The sequence below is a fragment of the Nelumbo lutea genome, chromosome 8 (genome assembly GCF_056320005.1).
Source record: "Nelumbo lutea isolate HS-2025 chromosome 8, American lotus-T2T, whole genome shotgun sequence".
NCBI lineage: Eukaryota > Viridiplantae > Streptophyta > Magnoliopsida > Proteales > Nelumbonaceae > Nelumbo > Nelumbo lutea.
The window spans coordinates 45,305,782-45,323,486 of record NC_142691.1 but is presented as its reverse complement, the minus strand read 5'-3'; the positions used below and the strand labels follow the sequence as shown (position 1 = coordinate 45,323,486).

Sequence of the window (17,705 nt, the reverse complement as noted above, 5' to 3'; positions counted from 1 at the left end):
ACTAATTGTGAAAAAAAATTAAAAAAAAAAAAAAAACACCAAAAACTGTATCAACTCGCCCGGTATCGATATTTTGAACATTGGGTAGAACAATTTACACGGGTACTCTACCCATTGCCATTCCTAATCAATTAACCTCACATTTGGGTTATATTAGGAACAAGCATTCCCCCCCCCCCCCCCAAAAAAAAAATGCTTAATTTGGTAATCCAAGGTACTTTATATAGGTGTGGTGTGGTCCCAAACTGAAATCCCAAAAACAATTCTACCTACAAGGACAATTAAAAATAAGGGTAAATTGCTAAAACCTCCCTCTGAAATTTCTGGTTGTTGCTGAAACCTTTTGTTAAAATCCTCCCCTTAACTTTGTGACATGGTTGCAAGTAGACCTCTTTTGTTAAAATTCTCTTAAAAGAGGCATAAAAATGTCTAAAATAGCCATGCAATTACCTGATTTATACAAAAAAAAAAAACAATAACAATAAAAAAAAAAAGAAAATTTAGAGTAGTAGTTTTACCTTTAGCGATTGATATGAAAAGCAAAGGAATAATATTCATATGAAGAGAAAATATAAAAGATAAACATTTTGGTGAAAAGCAACTGCATGGGTATTTTGGACATTTTCACGCCTCTTTGAAATGGATTTTAACAAAATGGAATCTATAAGTCTATTTATAACCATGTCAGTTTAGGGGAGGTTTCAGCAACAACTTCAGCGGAGCTTTCAGCAATTTACGCTAAAAATAAATCCCAAAATACCCAGATAAGTAACAATAACAGCAAAGAAAAGAGAAGTTTTCACTGGTTAATTACTGTTACACCTGCTATATCATCAAACCACTAAATGGGTGCCTGTGATCTGTTGGCTTGCACCGTGCCTCTCACATGGTCAGGTCCCCATCGTCTGACCTTATAGCGAGTACATGGAAAGATACCAATATACTAACAGAACCAATTAAAGGAATAACCTTCAGGCTTCCCAGGCTTCTTTAAGGACCTAATGCAAGGCCCATGAGACTCCAATTTGACAAGATGCCTAATGTCAAGAAGCATGGCACTTGAGGGTTTTGTTGGATGATTTATTTTCCAATAGAACATTTTGACATGTCAGGTATATACATACATAGAGTAATACTTTGCATTTGATCCACTAGCCAAATTGGATCTTAGGGGCACATTCATGGAAAACAAGGTGAAGTGAAATTATCAGTTGGATATTTTAGTCCATGGATAGGTCAATGCAAGTATGCAACAGAAAAGTAAAATAAGAAATTCCAAGATAATTACATTGTTAACGATTTCGTGCATTTCAGACCCCACACTAGAACTAAGTATTTTTGGATGCTAATCAAGTTTAGTTTGAAGCATCCACTCCTTCAGGCACAGGTAGATGGTAGCTTCTTAATATATTGCATGCCCTACAGATGGATGGTAACTTACTCAAACATTAGTATACCCACTAGTAATTTTTCAGCCAAGCCAAATCTCCACTCAAGGTAAAACTTCGTTTTTCTCCTGAATTTCAGGAAGGGTGTATGTGCATGTATGTGTGTCTACGGTGGCTTATTCTCACATTCATATACCCGCTAGTAACTTTTCGACCATGTCAAATCTCCACCCAAGGAAATAAACTTCGTTTTTCTCCTGCATTTCAGGAAGAGTGTGCATGTTTTTGTGTCTATGGGGCATGCTTGTGTGTTTACATGTGCATGCTTTTCCTACAGTAAGTCTGGAAGTTGTTTGACTGCTTCTGAAAGGTCCATTCTCTGTATGAGAGTTGATTGAACACATCTGTGAACCCTTTCAAACCAATTTTGGTCCCTCCATTGCAAAAGACCTGCCATTGGAAATCTCTTAAACATTCTCCTCTACCATCCTCCCCCACTCCAGCTCAGAGGCAATCTCTTTGAGGCCACTGTACTGAACATGAACCTACTCATATGCTCAGGTACTCAGGCACCTAACCATCTTGCACATCCCTCCAGCTAGTCAACATCTAATCCATTTGCAAATATATGCAAGCTGGATATAACCAAACAAAGACTTGCTGCCAAAAGTAGCCCTGAATCTGAAGGGGGGTAGTAGAACTCATCCCCTGCAACAGTATCAGAGGTTGGCAAGTGATTGCCACGTGTAAAGAAATGTGTTCCAATTATAAAGCTGGAAAGTGCTTAGATGAAGATGATGATGGTGCACCATCCAGCCTACAAGTGCATGGACTCTGGAACAGATACGAGGGTGAAAGATAGATCTCCATTTCCTCGCAACAATTCATCTGTAGCGAACTATACATCCTAACCCAAGGATGGCTGTATAAACCAAACAATGGAACAGAAATAAAATCCACTGTTCAAGAGAATGGCCTGCCAGAACTTGATTGTGAACTTCATCACCTCATTCACTTAAGGAAAACTAACAAACCAGGTAGGTAGATAGGTGTGAAAAACATCAACATAGAAGGTTGATGATTATTAATGATTATTTCCGACAATGCCTCCTCCAAGATTGCCAGCACCAATAGAATCCAACAATCCCTTATTAATGATTATTTCCTCTTTTCTCTTCTAAATAAATGTGATCTGCTACAAATATATCTAATAGATGCTAATAGATCAGCAAAGCGCTACATCTTGGCCTGAGACTTATATTTTGTTTACTCTCCTACATACCTGTCTGAAATCATTTCTCAAGTAGTAGAGAACACTACATAACATTGTCTAATTAAAAGATCCTATTTCTCTGACTATCAGTGGCAAAGAAATTGTACATATATGTGTATCTTTCATGGGAAGTGCCAAAGCAACAAAATGTCAGGCAACAGTAATGCACCCCAGGCCCACAATCTGTCATTTCCTCCCCTAGCACTGCCCACTTTGGATTTTTCAATGAACATGTGGTTATGATGATGGCATCCACAAACTCCAAATAAGCTTTACAAAAACAGAAACTCAAACAATATTTCGAAATGTTCATTTTACTTATCAAAAAACAAATGTAAATCCTCGTTTTAATTGACTTAAAGCATCTACATCGCATTCCCAGATATAGCATTACAAACTCACCTCAAGCAATACAGAAGAAGCCTCTTGATTTAAGTGTCTCTTCAATAATTCAAAGATAAGCAAAAAAAGAAGAAAACTGCACAGACAATAATATTCAGAGAAACTTTAGGTCATGGAGATGGACCTTTTGGATTGTGAGCCTCAATATCGACATGGCGGATCCCAGGAACAAGATTCTGGATCTCCTTTTCTAGCCTATCAACCTCACTTCCTAAAGCCTCCACCACTTCTTCACCTGTCATAAGGACCAATATTTATTTATGTTGTATCATATATTTAATATCATGAAAATTAAAAAGCAAATTTTTATGTAATCTATATATACCATAGCTCGACATGACCTTGAGCAGCAAAGTATCGTCTTTGTCCTTCACTGCTTCTCGGAACTGTGGACATCATCAACAGCAGTCAGGTAATCCGTGCATGCTGAACTGCAAGTGAATCCTCACATGCCAGTGCCCCATATACAAATAAAAACAGAAGATATAAAAGGAAAATATGCACAAAAGTTAGTAAAGGCTTGTTGGTAGGCAACCTCAATATGAGACACCACCAAAAGGAAGGAGAAAAAATAACCTGCAAACTTCCAACACTGTTTTAAAAGCGCAACACGCAAAAAAGGCGCAGGGGTCAATTTGCACCTGAGGCGCAAGGCGCAAGGCGAGGCGCATGCCTTTTTGAAGAAAGGCGCAAAAATACAAAAAAAATGCTAAAAAAATGTCAGAAAATTCAAAAAAAATGCCAAAAAATATTAAACATAATATTACTAAAAAAATATAAAGTTAAATTTTAAAATAATGTTTTAAAAAACCTATTATCTAAAATTAAAATACATAAACATAAGACGTAAAGCATATTCAAATGAGAATTTAAAAATAAAATCAAACATATAAAACATTTTCAAGCATGTAAAACCTCTAATCTCTTTTTTCACTCAATAGCAGTACTTCACATAGCTAATGTAATGTAAAACATATTACATTCCTGATCCTACAAGCCGCCTTTCTGCCACGCCCCTCGAGGCAAGCCCAAACAAGTTCACATTCCAAATTTCCAAAAGCCGCATGCCTGGTGCGCCTGAGCCTTGCACCTCAGCCCAGGCGTGCGCCTTTTGAAAGGGCTGTGCCTAGGACCTAGGCGAGGCGCATATCCTGAAATGTGCCTCGCCTGTGCGCCTAGGCGCGCCTTTTAAATCACTGTTCCAACCATTCCCTATTTGAATCTTTTTTGCAATGTACAATCAAAAGTAGTGGCCCAATTCAGACTCTTGAGAAACCTTTGTGTCAGTACCCAATTTTGTAGAGAAATAAGTTTACAATAGAACTAGGCTATATTTTGTTCCTTGGGAAATAAATGAAAGAAAGTAAGTTGTAGAGAAGCTCTTAATGTGCCTTGAGGACTTTTACGCAATTTTCCCTTTCTTGATAATTTTCTGAGAAACCAAATGCGGCCTAAAGAAAACCCTTTTCATTTTTTTTTCTGCACAGATAAAATTAAGAAAATCCTCAAAAGTTAAGAGACGAACATGTTTTCCCCCATGGAAGAAATCTCAAATTCCAGTAAAAGATTCACTCAACAAATATTTATGATAATTAAAATCCTCAGAATTAAGAGACGAGCATGTTTTCCCCCATGGAAGAAATCTCAAATTTTCAGTAAAAGATTCACTCAACAAATATTTACGATAATTAATTCTACCTATCAAGAATGCTTATTGCCCTTTTTTTATCAATAACACTTAATCACCCTTTCATCCTCATAAAATTTAGGCTCCTTAGGATCTCAAAATTAACCCAAACTTCTAACTATCAGAGGTACATGAAATAAAAACAAGCCAAGCCCTGGAATACTTACACAGGGTGAGACTCATAAAAAAAATATTTACACAGGGTGAGGGCACAGTCAGCATGTTGATTTTCTGTTTCATTCAAAAACCAGGCGATCTGGATAGGAAATCACCCCACCTGGATTGGAAGCAAGTTAGGCAGGATCATCCATATACATCTGTATACCAGATAAGAATACTGCCAGAACCCAACTTGGTTCTCTATTTGATCATCAATCCAAATCCAATTGAAATTTTCAATTGATTATTGAAATAGATCTCCCATAAAATCAGCTATATCAATTCTTGGTTGGCCTTTCACCCCTAGCCATAAGGCATCCCTGTATTTTGGCACATACACATGTCCAGTCCCTCAAGACCTGTTAGTGTTTGTAGAGAGTTTGGACCAACTGGGCCTTAGTTTGGTGCCCAAATGGGCCTTGTATTAGTTCAGCTGTTTATTGTTTTATTTCTTCTGTAACGGTCTGTCTTTATAGGCCCTTAACACATTAGTTCTTATGTTTATTGGGTCAGCTGCTAACCAGGGGCACCCATGTAACTTTTCCTTTACATTAATCCAAAACATATATAAAGAGACTAAGGGAGTGAGAGAGGGACGTTTTTCTCTTCTCTTCTCTTCTCTTCCTCTTTTCTTCCAACTTCTTCTTCTTCTTCTTCTTTCTCTTCAACAGGTCTTTCTCTTTTATTCCTTCTTATTTTTCTTGTTATACAAGTAGGAAATTCTTGGGCTGGTTTTCTTCTTGTGTTCTTTTCAAAGTTCAACCTGCTTGTGGCTAGATTGATCAGTTCCAGATCAAATAGGAAGAATTAGTTTCTTTTTATAAAATACAAAGGCCTAATAGCTTAAGCCATTGTTCCTATTTTTTCCTGCCCATCATAGTGAGTGTGCTTTCTGGCTCTAAGCTCCACTCTTTCAACCGATTGCTTGAATCAGATCCAGGTTCTCTATTGTACTCCCATCATACAAAAGGTATACATTTCTCTGTAAATACTGCATATATTATTTCATCCATAAATCCATTTTTCCCCTATGAGTTCCATTATAAATAAGAATTCTAGTTCTTACTTTTCATCCATTAAGGTTAGAATATAGGCAGATCAACAAATCCAGATTGCCCAAACATATATAACAAGAAAATAAACATGATAAGAACCCAAACATTTAGAGCAAAATAAGCATTTTATGGAAAGATATCTAGATTACAATTGGACACAATTTAAAACTGAATTCGAACAAAGAATTGAGATCAGTCTGTTTTCATTAGCCTTGGCTGTTGGACAAGTTTAATAATACATAGAACTAAATATGAGTGCTTTTAGGTGTTTTAAGTACTCCTACCTGTTCTCTTCACTTATATTATTAGATAGGAACTATAGGTATTACTTGGTGTAATGGTAAAATCTCAGTCTGGCATGTGTGAGAATGCAAGTTTAGCAGGGGGGGAAGCCAAATGTTGGAACCATACCCACTCTACCCCTCCCAAGACCCCAGATATCTGGGACAAACATTCAGTAATGACCTTTTTAGATAGGAACTGTAGAATTCAAGTGGTTCTAACCTTTCCTTTGAACAAAGGTTAGAAATAGAAATTTCCGGGTTTTCTCTATACTTCCTACATTTATAATCATATTTATTAACTTGGTTGAATTGTCAAAACCTCGACCAAGTTGGGACTAGGTGATGTAGGACCAGCTCAGTTCCAGTCCTTGGAGAATGTTGAATGGTCTTCTTGATTAGAGTTTTATGGCTGTCAACGGATTCTTGAAGGAATAAGAAAATAGGGAGAGAAAGAAGAGAGAAAATACCTGGGATCACTCACAGGGTGCCTAGAATCACTCTAGGGCATGGGAATCATTCCCCATAGCTAGCATAAGCTGAAGAAAACTCAATATAAGTCATTGTCTATGTGTAAAACGCTCTTACATACTTATAGACTCTAAACTCATAATAATCCTAGGAGTCAAACTGTTATAGTCAATAATCCTAGTAGGACTCAAACTAAGCTGTCATATCCTATTTCAATTCAAAGAAGACTCAATAACTCTAATCCTACTTATGCAATGACTGAAATTTTAAACATAAACAAACTATAGCAAGACAAATTAAACCCTATCATTAGACCCCCCACAAAAATTTCAAAATGATAAATATACTGTCCGAAAATACAAAAACACAATATTTCATAAAAATCCAATTTTGACTCTTCAGCTCCTACATCATTCTCCCCCGGTTCAAAAAAACTTGTCCTCGAGTTTTGAAGAACTTGACAATGAAAAGTTGATATGCCCCAATTACAAAAGGAGTAAGACTTCCCACAGCTACATGCTTGGACTGCAGAGTAGAGGCCACACACAGAACTAGAAAAGGATCTTGAAAGAAAAGTATTTCTAAAACACTGCCTTCCATAACCATCTTTGTTAAACCATCAATAACATTAGTTTCTTGAACACTTAATTCATCAACCAGCGATTGTGATGAATCCTCCCCTCACTCATTCAAACTCTCGACTGCAACATTTGGAACTTTTCCTTCAACCTCTAGCTTAGGAATCACCATTTCTATGTGTTCTTTTATCATTGGTTCTTCAACATGTAGAGACTGATTTATGTTTCTTACATCTTCCCTTTTTTTGGCTCTTGGGGCCACTCTTTTATGTTGTAACTTATGTACACTATCTTTTGTTTTATTCTTTCTTGTAAGACAAGGGCATAACTGTCCTTTCCATAACATTGTATTCTTTCATATATAAGTTAAACATTTCTGGGTGTGAGATTCAAGAGAGAGCACACCCTTTCATTCTCAGCTTTTCCTTCTCTGATTTGATCTAAGTTGACATAGTATCAGAGCAGCTTTTTCAACCTGTCCTTGATTGAAATCTGTTTAGGTCTATGAGATCGATCCATCTACTTCAGTTTTGGATCTCGTAGGTTGCTGTACTGATCTGCACATCTCTGCTGTTCTTTCTCTGGAAGATGGCCATCAGAAATAGGGTTTCTTCATTTTCACTCAATCAGCAACTCCAAACACTATGAAACTCGGATCTGAAATCACCCAGGTCAGATCTATATAGATCTATAATTTAATTATGGTTCGGATTCCTTTTGAAGGGTGTTTTGCCCTTCTTCTTGTTCGACAGTCCAGAAAACTTACCTTTTTTGGACTGTTATCAGTTTGAAAACTGTGTGACTGGTTTCTTTATTGGATTTTGATTCCTCTGTGTGGCGTGTGGTTGGGCACGCATATTCCATCGAGTTTTGGATTTATTTGGACCTTCGGCTGCTTTATTTTCTTAGTTTTCTTTGCTTACCCATTGCTGAAGTGGTCATGGAGAAGAGGGATATTCTACCAATAAAGTTCAATGGAACAAACTACGCCTTCTGGAAATTCCATTTCCAATTCTATGTTGAAGGAAATGGCTTATGGGGATTTGTGGATGGTTCCACAAAACAACCAGATGAGTCTGATTCCAAGGGGCTGAAATAGTGGAAGATCGACAATGCCAAAGTAGTGCCTTGACTTCTTGGGTCCGCTGAAACTGAGATTGCTATTCCAATGAGAAGTTACCGAACTGCTAGTGAGATGTCATATTGAAAAGGTGTACCAACAGTCCAACATCTCTCATCAATATTAGATAGAGACAAAGATACTTTATTACAATCAGGGTGAGAAGAAAGACAGGATTACTATGCTGGTTTTGTGAACTTGTGGACGGTATATGAATTAGTTCACATGGGTGAAAGCATCTCTGCTTTCTGCATCAAAAATCTGAAAGAACACTCTGATAGGAGGAAAATCATGCATTTTCTTATGCATCTGAGACCTGAATATGAAATTGTAAGGTCCAACATTCTCAGTAGGGGCACTCCCACACTTAACACAATTTTGGGGGAGCTTCTCAGGGAGGAAACTAGACTCATTACTCAATCAATCTTGAGGTTGAAATCTGATTCAGGAACAGAAACAACCTTTCTGATGAACAAATCCAAACCCAAGGAATGTCCCATGTACAGTGCTATAAATGCAAGGAATACAAACATGTTGTCTCACACTGTCGGAAGAAAATTTTTTGCACCTATTGCAAACAGCATGGGCATATTATTCCTAAATGTCCTACCAAGCCAGCAAAGGGGAATGGTTCAAGTTCTAAGAAGAGTCAACATAAGGCTTTCCAAACAACAACTGAAGGTGCAGATATAGGAAGTACAACTTCAGCAGGAATGGATGAAAATTTTGGGACTCTTACAGAAGAAAGAATGCGGCAGCTAGTATCCTCAGCTATTTCCTCTGTATTTTCAGCCATCGGTCTTTCGGATGAATCATCCTATTATTGTTCCTCTCCTAGTCACTTATGGATCATTGATTCCAGGGCCTCTAACCATATGACAGGGGCTCACACCGGCCAATTCGTTAAACCCAAATCCTTGAATAAACATATTATTACTACTAATGGAGAGAAATTTGATATTGTTGGTTGCAATAATTTGTCCTTGAATACATCTGTCAATTCTTGCTTTCATCTAACCAAAACTTTCTTTGTTCCTAAACTTACAACGAATTTGATCTCAGTCAGTCAACTAGTTGAGGATGGTAACATTGTTTCCTTTTTCCCATGATGGTTGTTTGATACACGACCAACGCATTGGGACGGTGAAAGGGAAGGGGCGTAGATTAGGTCGGCTATTTGCCTTGGAATTTGAAAAGACACTGGGACATTCATCCACATCCTGTTTACTTACTACCACACCTAGTACTGAGGTTATTTGCAAAGATAATGGTGCTTGTGGCATAGGCGTCTTGCTCAAGAGTTCTCCACCACACTTTAATATGACCTATCAGCTTCATGTGCGCAAATCTAATCCTTTGTTTGTCAAGCATATCATGCCAATCAAAGTACTCTTCTAGTTCAGCAACCCAATCAAACAATGCTTGTGGATCATCATCTCCTTTGAAATCTGGCATTTCCCTTTCTCTTCTAACATGTTTGAAAACCTTGCTCAATTGCTCCCGTAGCCAACATTATTAGATCTGTTTTCTTCCACCATCTCCTCAAATAAATAAGTCAACCAAAGACCTTTCATATGGTTCAAAAACCCAAAAACCATTGATTCTAGACCTATAAGATTGTCTAGAAGATACCCTAGGCCTATAGAACCGGTCACTTTGTGAGAACAAAGTGAATAAACCATAAGCTCCAATACCAAACTGATGTAGGACCAGCTCAATTCCAGTCCTTAGAAAATGTTGAATGGTCTGCTTGGATCAGAATTTTATGGTTGTTGATGGCTATAATGGATTCTTGAAGGAATAAGAGAGAAAATAGGGAGAGAAAGAAGAGAGAAAATACCTGGAATCACTCACAGGGTACCTAGAATCACTCTAGGGCATGGAAAATTGGGAATCACTCACCATAGCTAGCATAAGCTGAAGAAAACTCAATAAAATTCATTGCCTTTTGAGTAAAATGTCCATACATATTTAGACTCTAAACTCATAATAACCCTAAGAGTCAAACTCATAATAGTCTTTGGAGTTTTATTAGACTCAATAATCCTAGTAGGACTCAAACTAAGTTGTCATATCCTATTTCAATTCAAAGACTCAATAACTCTAATCCTACTTATGAAATGACTCTGAAATTTTAAATATAAACAAATATAACTAAACAAAATAAACCCTATCATTGGACCCCATAGAAAATTGCAAAATGACAAAAATACCCTCTACCGTCCAAAAATACATTAATACATAAAATTCCAATTTTGACTCTTCAAATTCCTGCACCATTCTCCCCTTGTTCAAAAAAACTTGTCCTCAACTTTTGAAGAACTTGAGGATGAAAAGTTGATATGCCCTAATTACAAAGGGAGTAGGACTTCCCACAGCTACATACTTGGACTGTAGAGTAGAGGCCACACACAGAACTAGAAAAGGATCTTGAAAGAAATGTATTTCTGAAACACTGCCTTCCCTAACCATCTTTATTAAATCATCGATCACATTAGCTTCTTGAACATTTAATTCATCAACCAACCATTGTGATGAATCTTCCCCTCACTTATCCAAACTCTTAACTACAACATTTGGAACCTTTCCTTCGACCTCTAGCTTAGGAATCACCATCTCTATGTGTTATGCTATCCTTGGTTCTTCAACAAACTCCAGGACTCCTTCCATTGTTGATGTTGGTGGAACTTTTGCTATGTTAGGTTGTAATACTTGAATTAGTTCTAGTTGAACTTGAAAGGTAAAGTCACCTGCTTTCTTATTAGGATCTACTACAGTCAACACATTTGTATCTTGCACCTAAATTTCTTTAACTTGCTCCTCTTCTATTTCTTCTTGATCATTAATCTCAGACTGATCATGGGTGTTGGAAACTCTAACAATGTTTTTTCTTAGCATGCACCCTCTTGACTTTTAATATGTACAATTTCTATAGCTTGAAATTCTTCTTCTTTAGCTTCATCCTCAACTTCAGCTATACTTTTAGAAACCAAGACTGAGCCAATAAGCCAGTTATCAAACAAGTATACTCAAGGAGAAAAGCACATGGGATAAAAACAGCCAAGCAAGATCCAGTTGTACAAGAGACAAGTGGCAATCTTGATTCTTGATTTCTTGATTTGTTACAACTACCAACTTGTACATCTATAAATACAAGGCAAAGTAATAAGAAAGCTATGAAAGATTCAACACAAAAACCTCTTTATTCTCTCTCCCCTATCCCAATTCTTCTTTAAGAGATCACTATCTCGAATCAGTGTTTGTGTTGGACAGAAACCAAACAACTGGTATCAGAGCCAATGCCAAGCAGGCAATCCAACTCCATGGAAGTCAGGGTCGATCAGGTGGAGATCGGCTTGCACAAGGTCACCACAGACCTCCAAAATATCAAAGAGTCGTTGAATGCCATACTAGCTCAGATTGGGAGGAGCGCCACTGACAGTAACCGGGAAGGCGATCAAGAAGTCACCGGTCGAGAACAAAGACAGATCAGCACTTGACTAGGAAAACTTGACTTCCCAAGGTACTCAAGTGACAATCCAATCGCATGGATTTTTAAAGCTAAACGTTACTTTGAGTTCCACGAGACACCCAACAATCAACGTGTTCTAGTTGCTTCGTTCCATTTAGAAGGTGAAGTCGTCGTATGGTTTCAATGGTTTAAGCGTTCCCACTCTCAAGTCTCTTGGGCAGACTTCACTGAGGCTTTGTGCGTAAGATTTGGACCCACCGGGTTCAAAAATCACGACGAAGCCCTGTCCAAAATACACCAAAGGGGTATTGTCCGGGAATACCAGCAAGAATTTGAGAAGATGGCAAATCGTGTACAAGGGCTAAAACTGCACTGCTCGGGAGCTTCATCGGGAGCATGCGTGACAACATCAAAGTCAAAGTGAAGAGCATGCAGCCCTCCTCTGTTATGGATGTTGTAGGACTCGCAAGATCACTGATCGAAGAGCTCTTGGATGAACTTAAATCAGCCACTATCTTCTCCAAGCTGGATTTAAGATCCGGCTATCATCAAGTAAGGGTCTGCCTAGATGATGTCCACAAGACGGCGTTTAGAACACATGATGGCCATTACGAGTTCCTAGTAATGCCATTCGGACTCACAAATGCGCCATCAACATTTCAGTCACTCATAAATGAGGTATTTCGACCATACCTTCGTCATTTCATACTTGTGTTTTTTGACGATATTCTTGTATATAGCACAGACGGTACCTTGAATTCAATTCTGTCAACTTGGGATTGTCTGAGCTTAGGCCCATATTAATCAAAAGGTGGTGCCCTTGCTGTATGCAGCACTTAATCATGGACTGGAGGCTTTGATTATGGGTTGTTATGGGCCTTACACCTTGGAGATGGCAATCCACGCCATCCACAGAGAAGTCCATTCTCATGCGCCCCCAATCACATACCACTAGGCCTAGTTGGGTGAGCCAATGCATGCCGAACACAATGTCTATCCCTGAGAACTGAAGAAGGTGCAGGTCAGCCTGAAGAAGGTAGCCTTGTTCCTTCATGATGACATTTTTGCATAGGTCGGAGCATGGAAGGTTATGGCCATTGGCGACCCAAACGTTGAATGGTTGGGTCTGATACACAATTAGGCCTAACTGCTTAGATAAAATCTCAGAAATGAAATGTAATGTGCTGCTACTATCTATCAAAATAGATACAAGTTTACCCGACACTATACCTTTGACTCTCATTGTTCTTGGGAAGCTGGAACCGCTCAGGGCATGTAAAGAGATCTTCGGTGAGTCTTAGTTGTTCTCCTCTAGGCTGCTAAAGTTTGCCAAATTCTCTGGTTCTTCTGACTCATCAGTTTGGAGTAGATAGGCCCTTTGAATCTTGCATTTGTGTCCTGGGCCAAACTTCTCTTTGCAATTGTAGCAGAAGCCGCGCTCCCGTTCTGCATCTCAGTCCAAGAAAGCTTCTTGTAAGGGACTAAGGCCTATGAATTCTGTTATAGAGCTGGGGATATTATGGGTTTGGATTGAATTGGTTCGATTCTGGGTGGGTTCTTGATGAGAGGGGCAGACTGGGGGGTCACCCAATCTTTTTCCACTAGTTCAGTTTTTCGTCTTGCAGTCTTGCGCGGCAGCCATAACAGAGGAGGGCTGCATGCTCTTCACTTCGACTCTGATGTCGCCACACACGCCCCCGATGAAGCTCCCAAGCAATGTAGTTTTAGGCCACCCTTGTACACAATTTGCCAGCTTCTCAAACTCCTGTTGGTATTCCCAGACAGTACCCCTTTGGCGTATTTTGGACAAGGCTTCATCGTGATTTTTGAACCCGATAGGTCCAAATCTTACGCACAACGCCTCAGTGAAGTCCACCCAAGAAACTTGAGGGTGGGAATGCTAAAACCATTGAAACCATACAACGGCTTCATCTTCTGAATGGAACAAAGCAACCAGAACACATTAGTTGTTGGGTGTCTCGTGGAACTCAAAGTAACTTTCAGCTTTAAAAATCTATGGAACTGGATCGTTACCTGAGTACCTTGGGAAGTCAAGTTTTCCCAGTCGAGTGCTGACCTGTCTTTGTTCTCGACCGGTGACTTCTTGATCGCCTTTCAGGTTACTGTCAATGGCACTCCTCCCAGTCTGAGCTAGTATGGCATTCAACGACTCCTTGATATTTTGGAAGTCGGTGGTCAACTAGTGCAAGCCGATCTCCATCTGGTCAACCCTGTCTTCCATGGAGTTAGATCGCGTGCTTGGCATTGACTCTGATGCCAGTTGTTGGGTTTCTGTCCAACACAAACACTGATTCAAGATAGTGTGATCTCTTAGAGAAGAATTAGGAGAGAGGAGAGAGAATAGTGACATTTCTAGGTTGAATCTTTCATAGCTTTCTTATTACTTTGCCTTGTACTTATAGATGCACAAGTTAGTAGTTGTAACAAATCAAGAAATCAAGAATCAAGATTGCCACTTGTCCCTTGTACAGATGGATCTTGCCTGGCTGTTTTTACCCCATGTGCTTTTCTCCTTGAGTATACTTGTTTGATAACTGGCTTACTGGCTCGGTCTTGGTTTCTAACATATAGGATAGGCATCAACATGCAAGGAATCATCTACTTTATTTTCAACTTTGTACCTTCTTCCCCTTGACTTCAAGTTCTTTGTTGTAACTTGCTGCTTCTTTTGCTTGAAATTAGTCAACTTCATATATAGCCAATCATTGAAGTCTAGTGGGATGTACTTTTCTTGCAAACACCTCTTCATCTCAGCCCATGTACTAATTGGATCATCGCTTCTATTTTCTGGTCGTTGCTTAAGAGTTCTCCACCACACTTTAGCATGACCCGTCAGCTTCATGCGTGCAAATCTAATCCTTTGTTTGTCAAGCATATCATGCCAATTAAAATAGTCTTCTACTTCAGCACCCCAATCAAAGAATGCTTGTGGATCATCATCTCCTTTGAAATCTGGTATTTCCCTTTCTCTTCTAACATGTTTGAAAACCTTGCTCCCGTAGCCAACATTATTAGACCTGTTTTCTTCCACCATCTATATTATCTATAAAAGTATGAATACATGTGATTGGCTTCTGGAATTGTCACTAGACTAAAATACCCCATCTCTAAGGTTTGAATCATAAAAGGAGTAATGGTAAATATGTAATTTTGTTTTCTCATTTAACGCTTATTAGGAAATGACTCTTCTTTCTCATTTAATGCTTCTTACAAAAAAGACACAAAACTCCATTCTTTTTGTTCATAATTGTAAAAAAGTCAATGGAAATAATATTATTTAACATTCCCATTTAATGTTTGTTAGGGAAAATGCACAAAAATCCCTCTTTTTGATCAATAATTGGAAAACAAACCGTCATAATTATTGAAATCTCCCTTCAAGTTTTTGATCGTTGCCCAAACTTCCCTTGAAGTTTAGTAATTGCAATCACCTCCCCTAAAATTCTCGACACAATTGCAAGTAGACCCCCTTTGTAAGATCCAAAATACCCATGTAATTATTATTAAGGCTGGTTTATAAATAAAAAACAATATAAATGTTATGAACAACAAAAAAGAGAGTTTAAAGATGCAATTTTCCCTTTGAGCAATTGATATAAAGGGCAAATTTGGAAAAAACATCAATTCCAAAAAAGAGATTACAAGGGATTGAGGTGGTGATTAGTATGAAGAAATTGGAAAATAAACATTTTTGTTAAAAGTAACTACATGAGTATTTTGGACATTTATGTGCTTTTTGTAAGAAGATTCTAACAGAGGGTCTACTTGCAATTGTGTCAAAAAGTTTGTGGGAGGTGATTGCATTTACCAAACTTTAGGGGGGTCAGCAATGATCAAAAATTTTATGGGAGGTTTTAGCAAATTACCCTTTCATTTATTTAAATAAAAAAAAAAGAAAGAAAGAAAGCTGAGTTCTCGATAGCCAATATTACATCGCATTAACGCCCATGAAGAGATTTCCAACTTGCAAATGGATGAGCAATTTAATCTTTAAACTATTTTCTTGATTTTTTTAAATTTCTAACCTGTTTTCATTGGTTTAGTTCTTGATCATTAAGGTAACAGATGATTTTCTCTTCTTTAATCCCACCATATGGTGGGTTAATTTTTCATTTCCATTATCTTAAAGCCCACATCATTGGATGGCAAAATATTTGCATGAGTAAGTAATATTTTTTATAGTAGTTCATTGTAAGGTTTTCAATGGTTGAAGGAGCTGAAGTTGGATTTATCATATAGAAGTTATTCTTGCAAAGGTAACGAGAATTCAAAAAAAAAATTCTAACGAAGGTAACCAATAAAAATTATTAATTTTATTAATGAACCATAATAAATAAGAATAATAAGAATTTTATTAATGATAAATAAGAATAACAAGAATTTTATTTGGATATATCTTTATATTAATGAACCATAATAAATGTGATAAATAAGAATATTTTTTATAGATGTGGAAATATAAAAAAATTGCAAAAACAAATTGGAAATATATTATATAATATAATCATCACAAAATTTATCATGTGCAAAACACGTACACAAATACTAGTCTTCTCAAATAAGTCAACCAAAGACCCTCTTCATATGGTTCAGAAACCCAATCATCATTGATTCTAGACCTATAAGATTGTCTAGAAGATACCCTAGGCCTATAGAATCGACCACTTTGTGAGAATATAGTGAATAAACCTTTAGCTCTGATACTAAACTGATGTAGGACCAGCTCAGTTCTAGTCCTTAGAGAATGCTGAATGGTCTTCTTGATTAGAGTTTTATGGCTGTAATGGCTTCTTGAAGGAATAAGAGAAAAATTAGGGAAAGGAGAGAAAATACCTGGAATCAATCACTCACAGGGTGCCTATAATCACTCTAGGGCATGGGAATCACTCGCCATAGCTAGCATAAGGTGAAGAAAACTCAATATGATTCATTGCCTTGTGTAAAACGTCCATACATATTTATAGACTCTAAACTCATAATAATCCTAGGAGTCAAACTGTTAGACTCATAATAGTCCTGGGAGTCAAACTATTAAACTCAATAATCCTAGTAGGACTCAAACTAAGTTGTCATATCCTATTTTAATTCAAAGAAGACTCAATAACTCTAATCCTACTTATGCAATGACTCTGAAATTTTAAACATAAACAAACTCTAGCTAGACAAATTAAACCCTATCATTGGACTCACAAAAAATTTTCAAAATGACAAATATACCCCTACTTCCAAAAATACAAAATTTCATAAAATTCCAATTTTGACTCTTCAGCTCCTACATCACTAGGTCAACCTTTGAACACGGGTTTCACTTTTATATGACTATAAACCACTTCCACAACTTCATTTTCAATCTTTCATCGTAAAAAATTAGGGCATATGAACCATTATAAGATCACTAATGGTCTTATGAAAAGGTAAACTTTGCATAAGCTGTTGGTTGATGGTCCTGTTATAAACCATGGTATGATTATAGCATGGTGCAGGAGTGCTCGAATATACACAACAGGAGCACCTTGACTTACTGGATGACCACTTCTCTTGTAAAAAGAATTATATGATCTAAATCTGACTTGGACTGGCACATCTGTTAGATGCATCATATGCACCATCACCTATGAGAAAATGTATTCAAGCACTCCTGCACCAACATGCATGAAAATACTGCAATGGCAAAAAAAACAATGTTACATAAGTGCATGCCAACAGAAAAGAAAGATACAAAGGTGAGTCACTATTGGGTGATCAATCGGGGAACTTTATGGGTCTCAAACAAGCCGATCAATGTCAAAGATTGATTT

The 17,705-nt window shown here is 37.6% G+C and overlaps 1 protein-coding gene across 2 annotated transcripts in view; it reads right to left on the bottom strand.

The window, feature by feature from the left end:
* Positions 1 to 2,959: 2,959 nt before the first annotated feature.
* Positions 2,960 to 17,705, bottom strand: part of LOC148843966 (Cation efflux family protein) — a 43,787-nt gene continuing 29,041 nt past the window's right edge. For both annotated transcript variants that reach the window (XM_088957644.1, XM_088957643.1), the window contains 2 exons: positions 3,389 to 3,449; positions 2,960 to 3,298 (listed from right to left, as the gene is read on the bottom strand). In XM_088957644.1, coding sequence (XP_088813770.1) covers positions 3,295 to 3,298; positions 3,389 to 3,449 — 65 coding nt within the window. In that variant the 3' untranslated portion in view covers positions 2,960 to 3,294. The remainder of the gene's footprint in view (positions 3,299 to 3,388; positions 3,450 to 17,705) is intronic.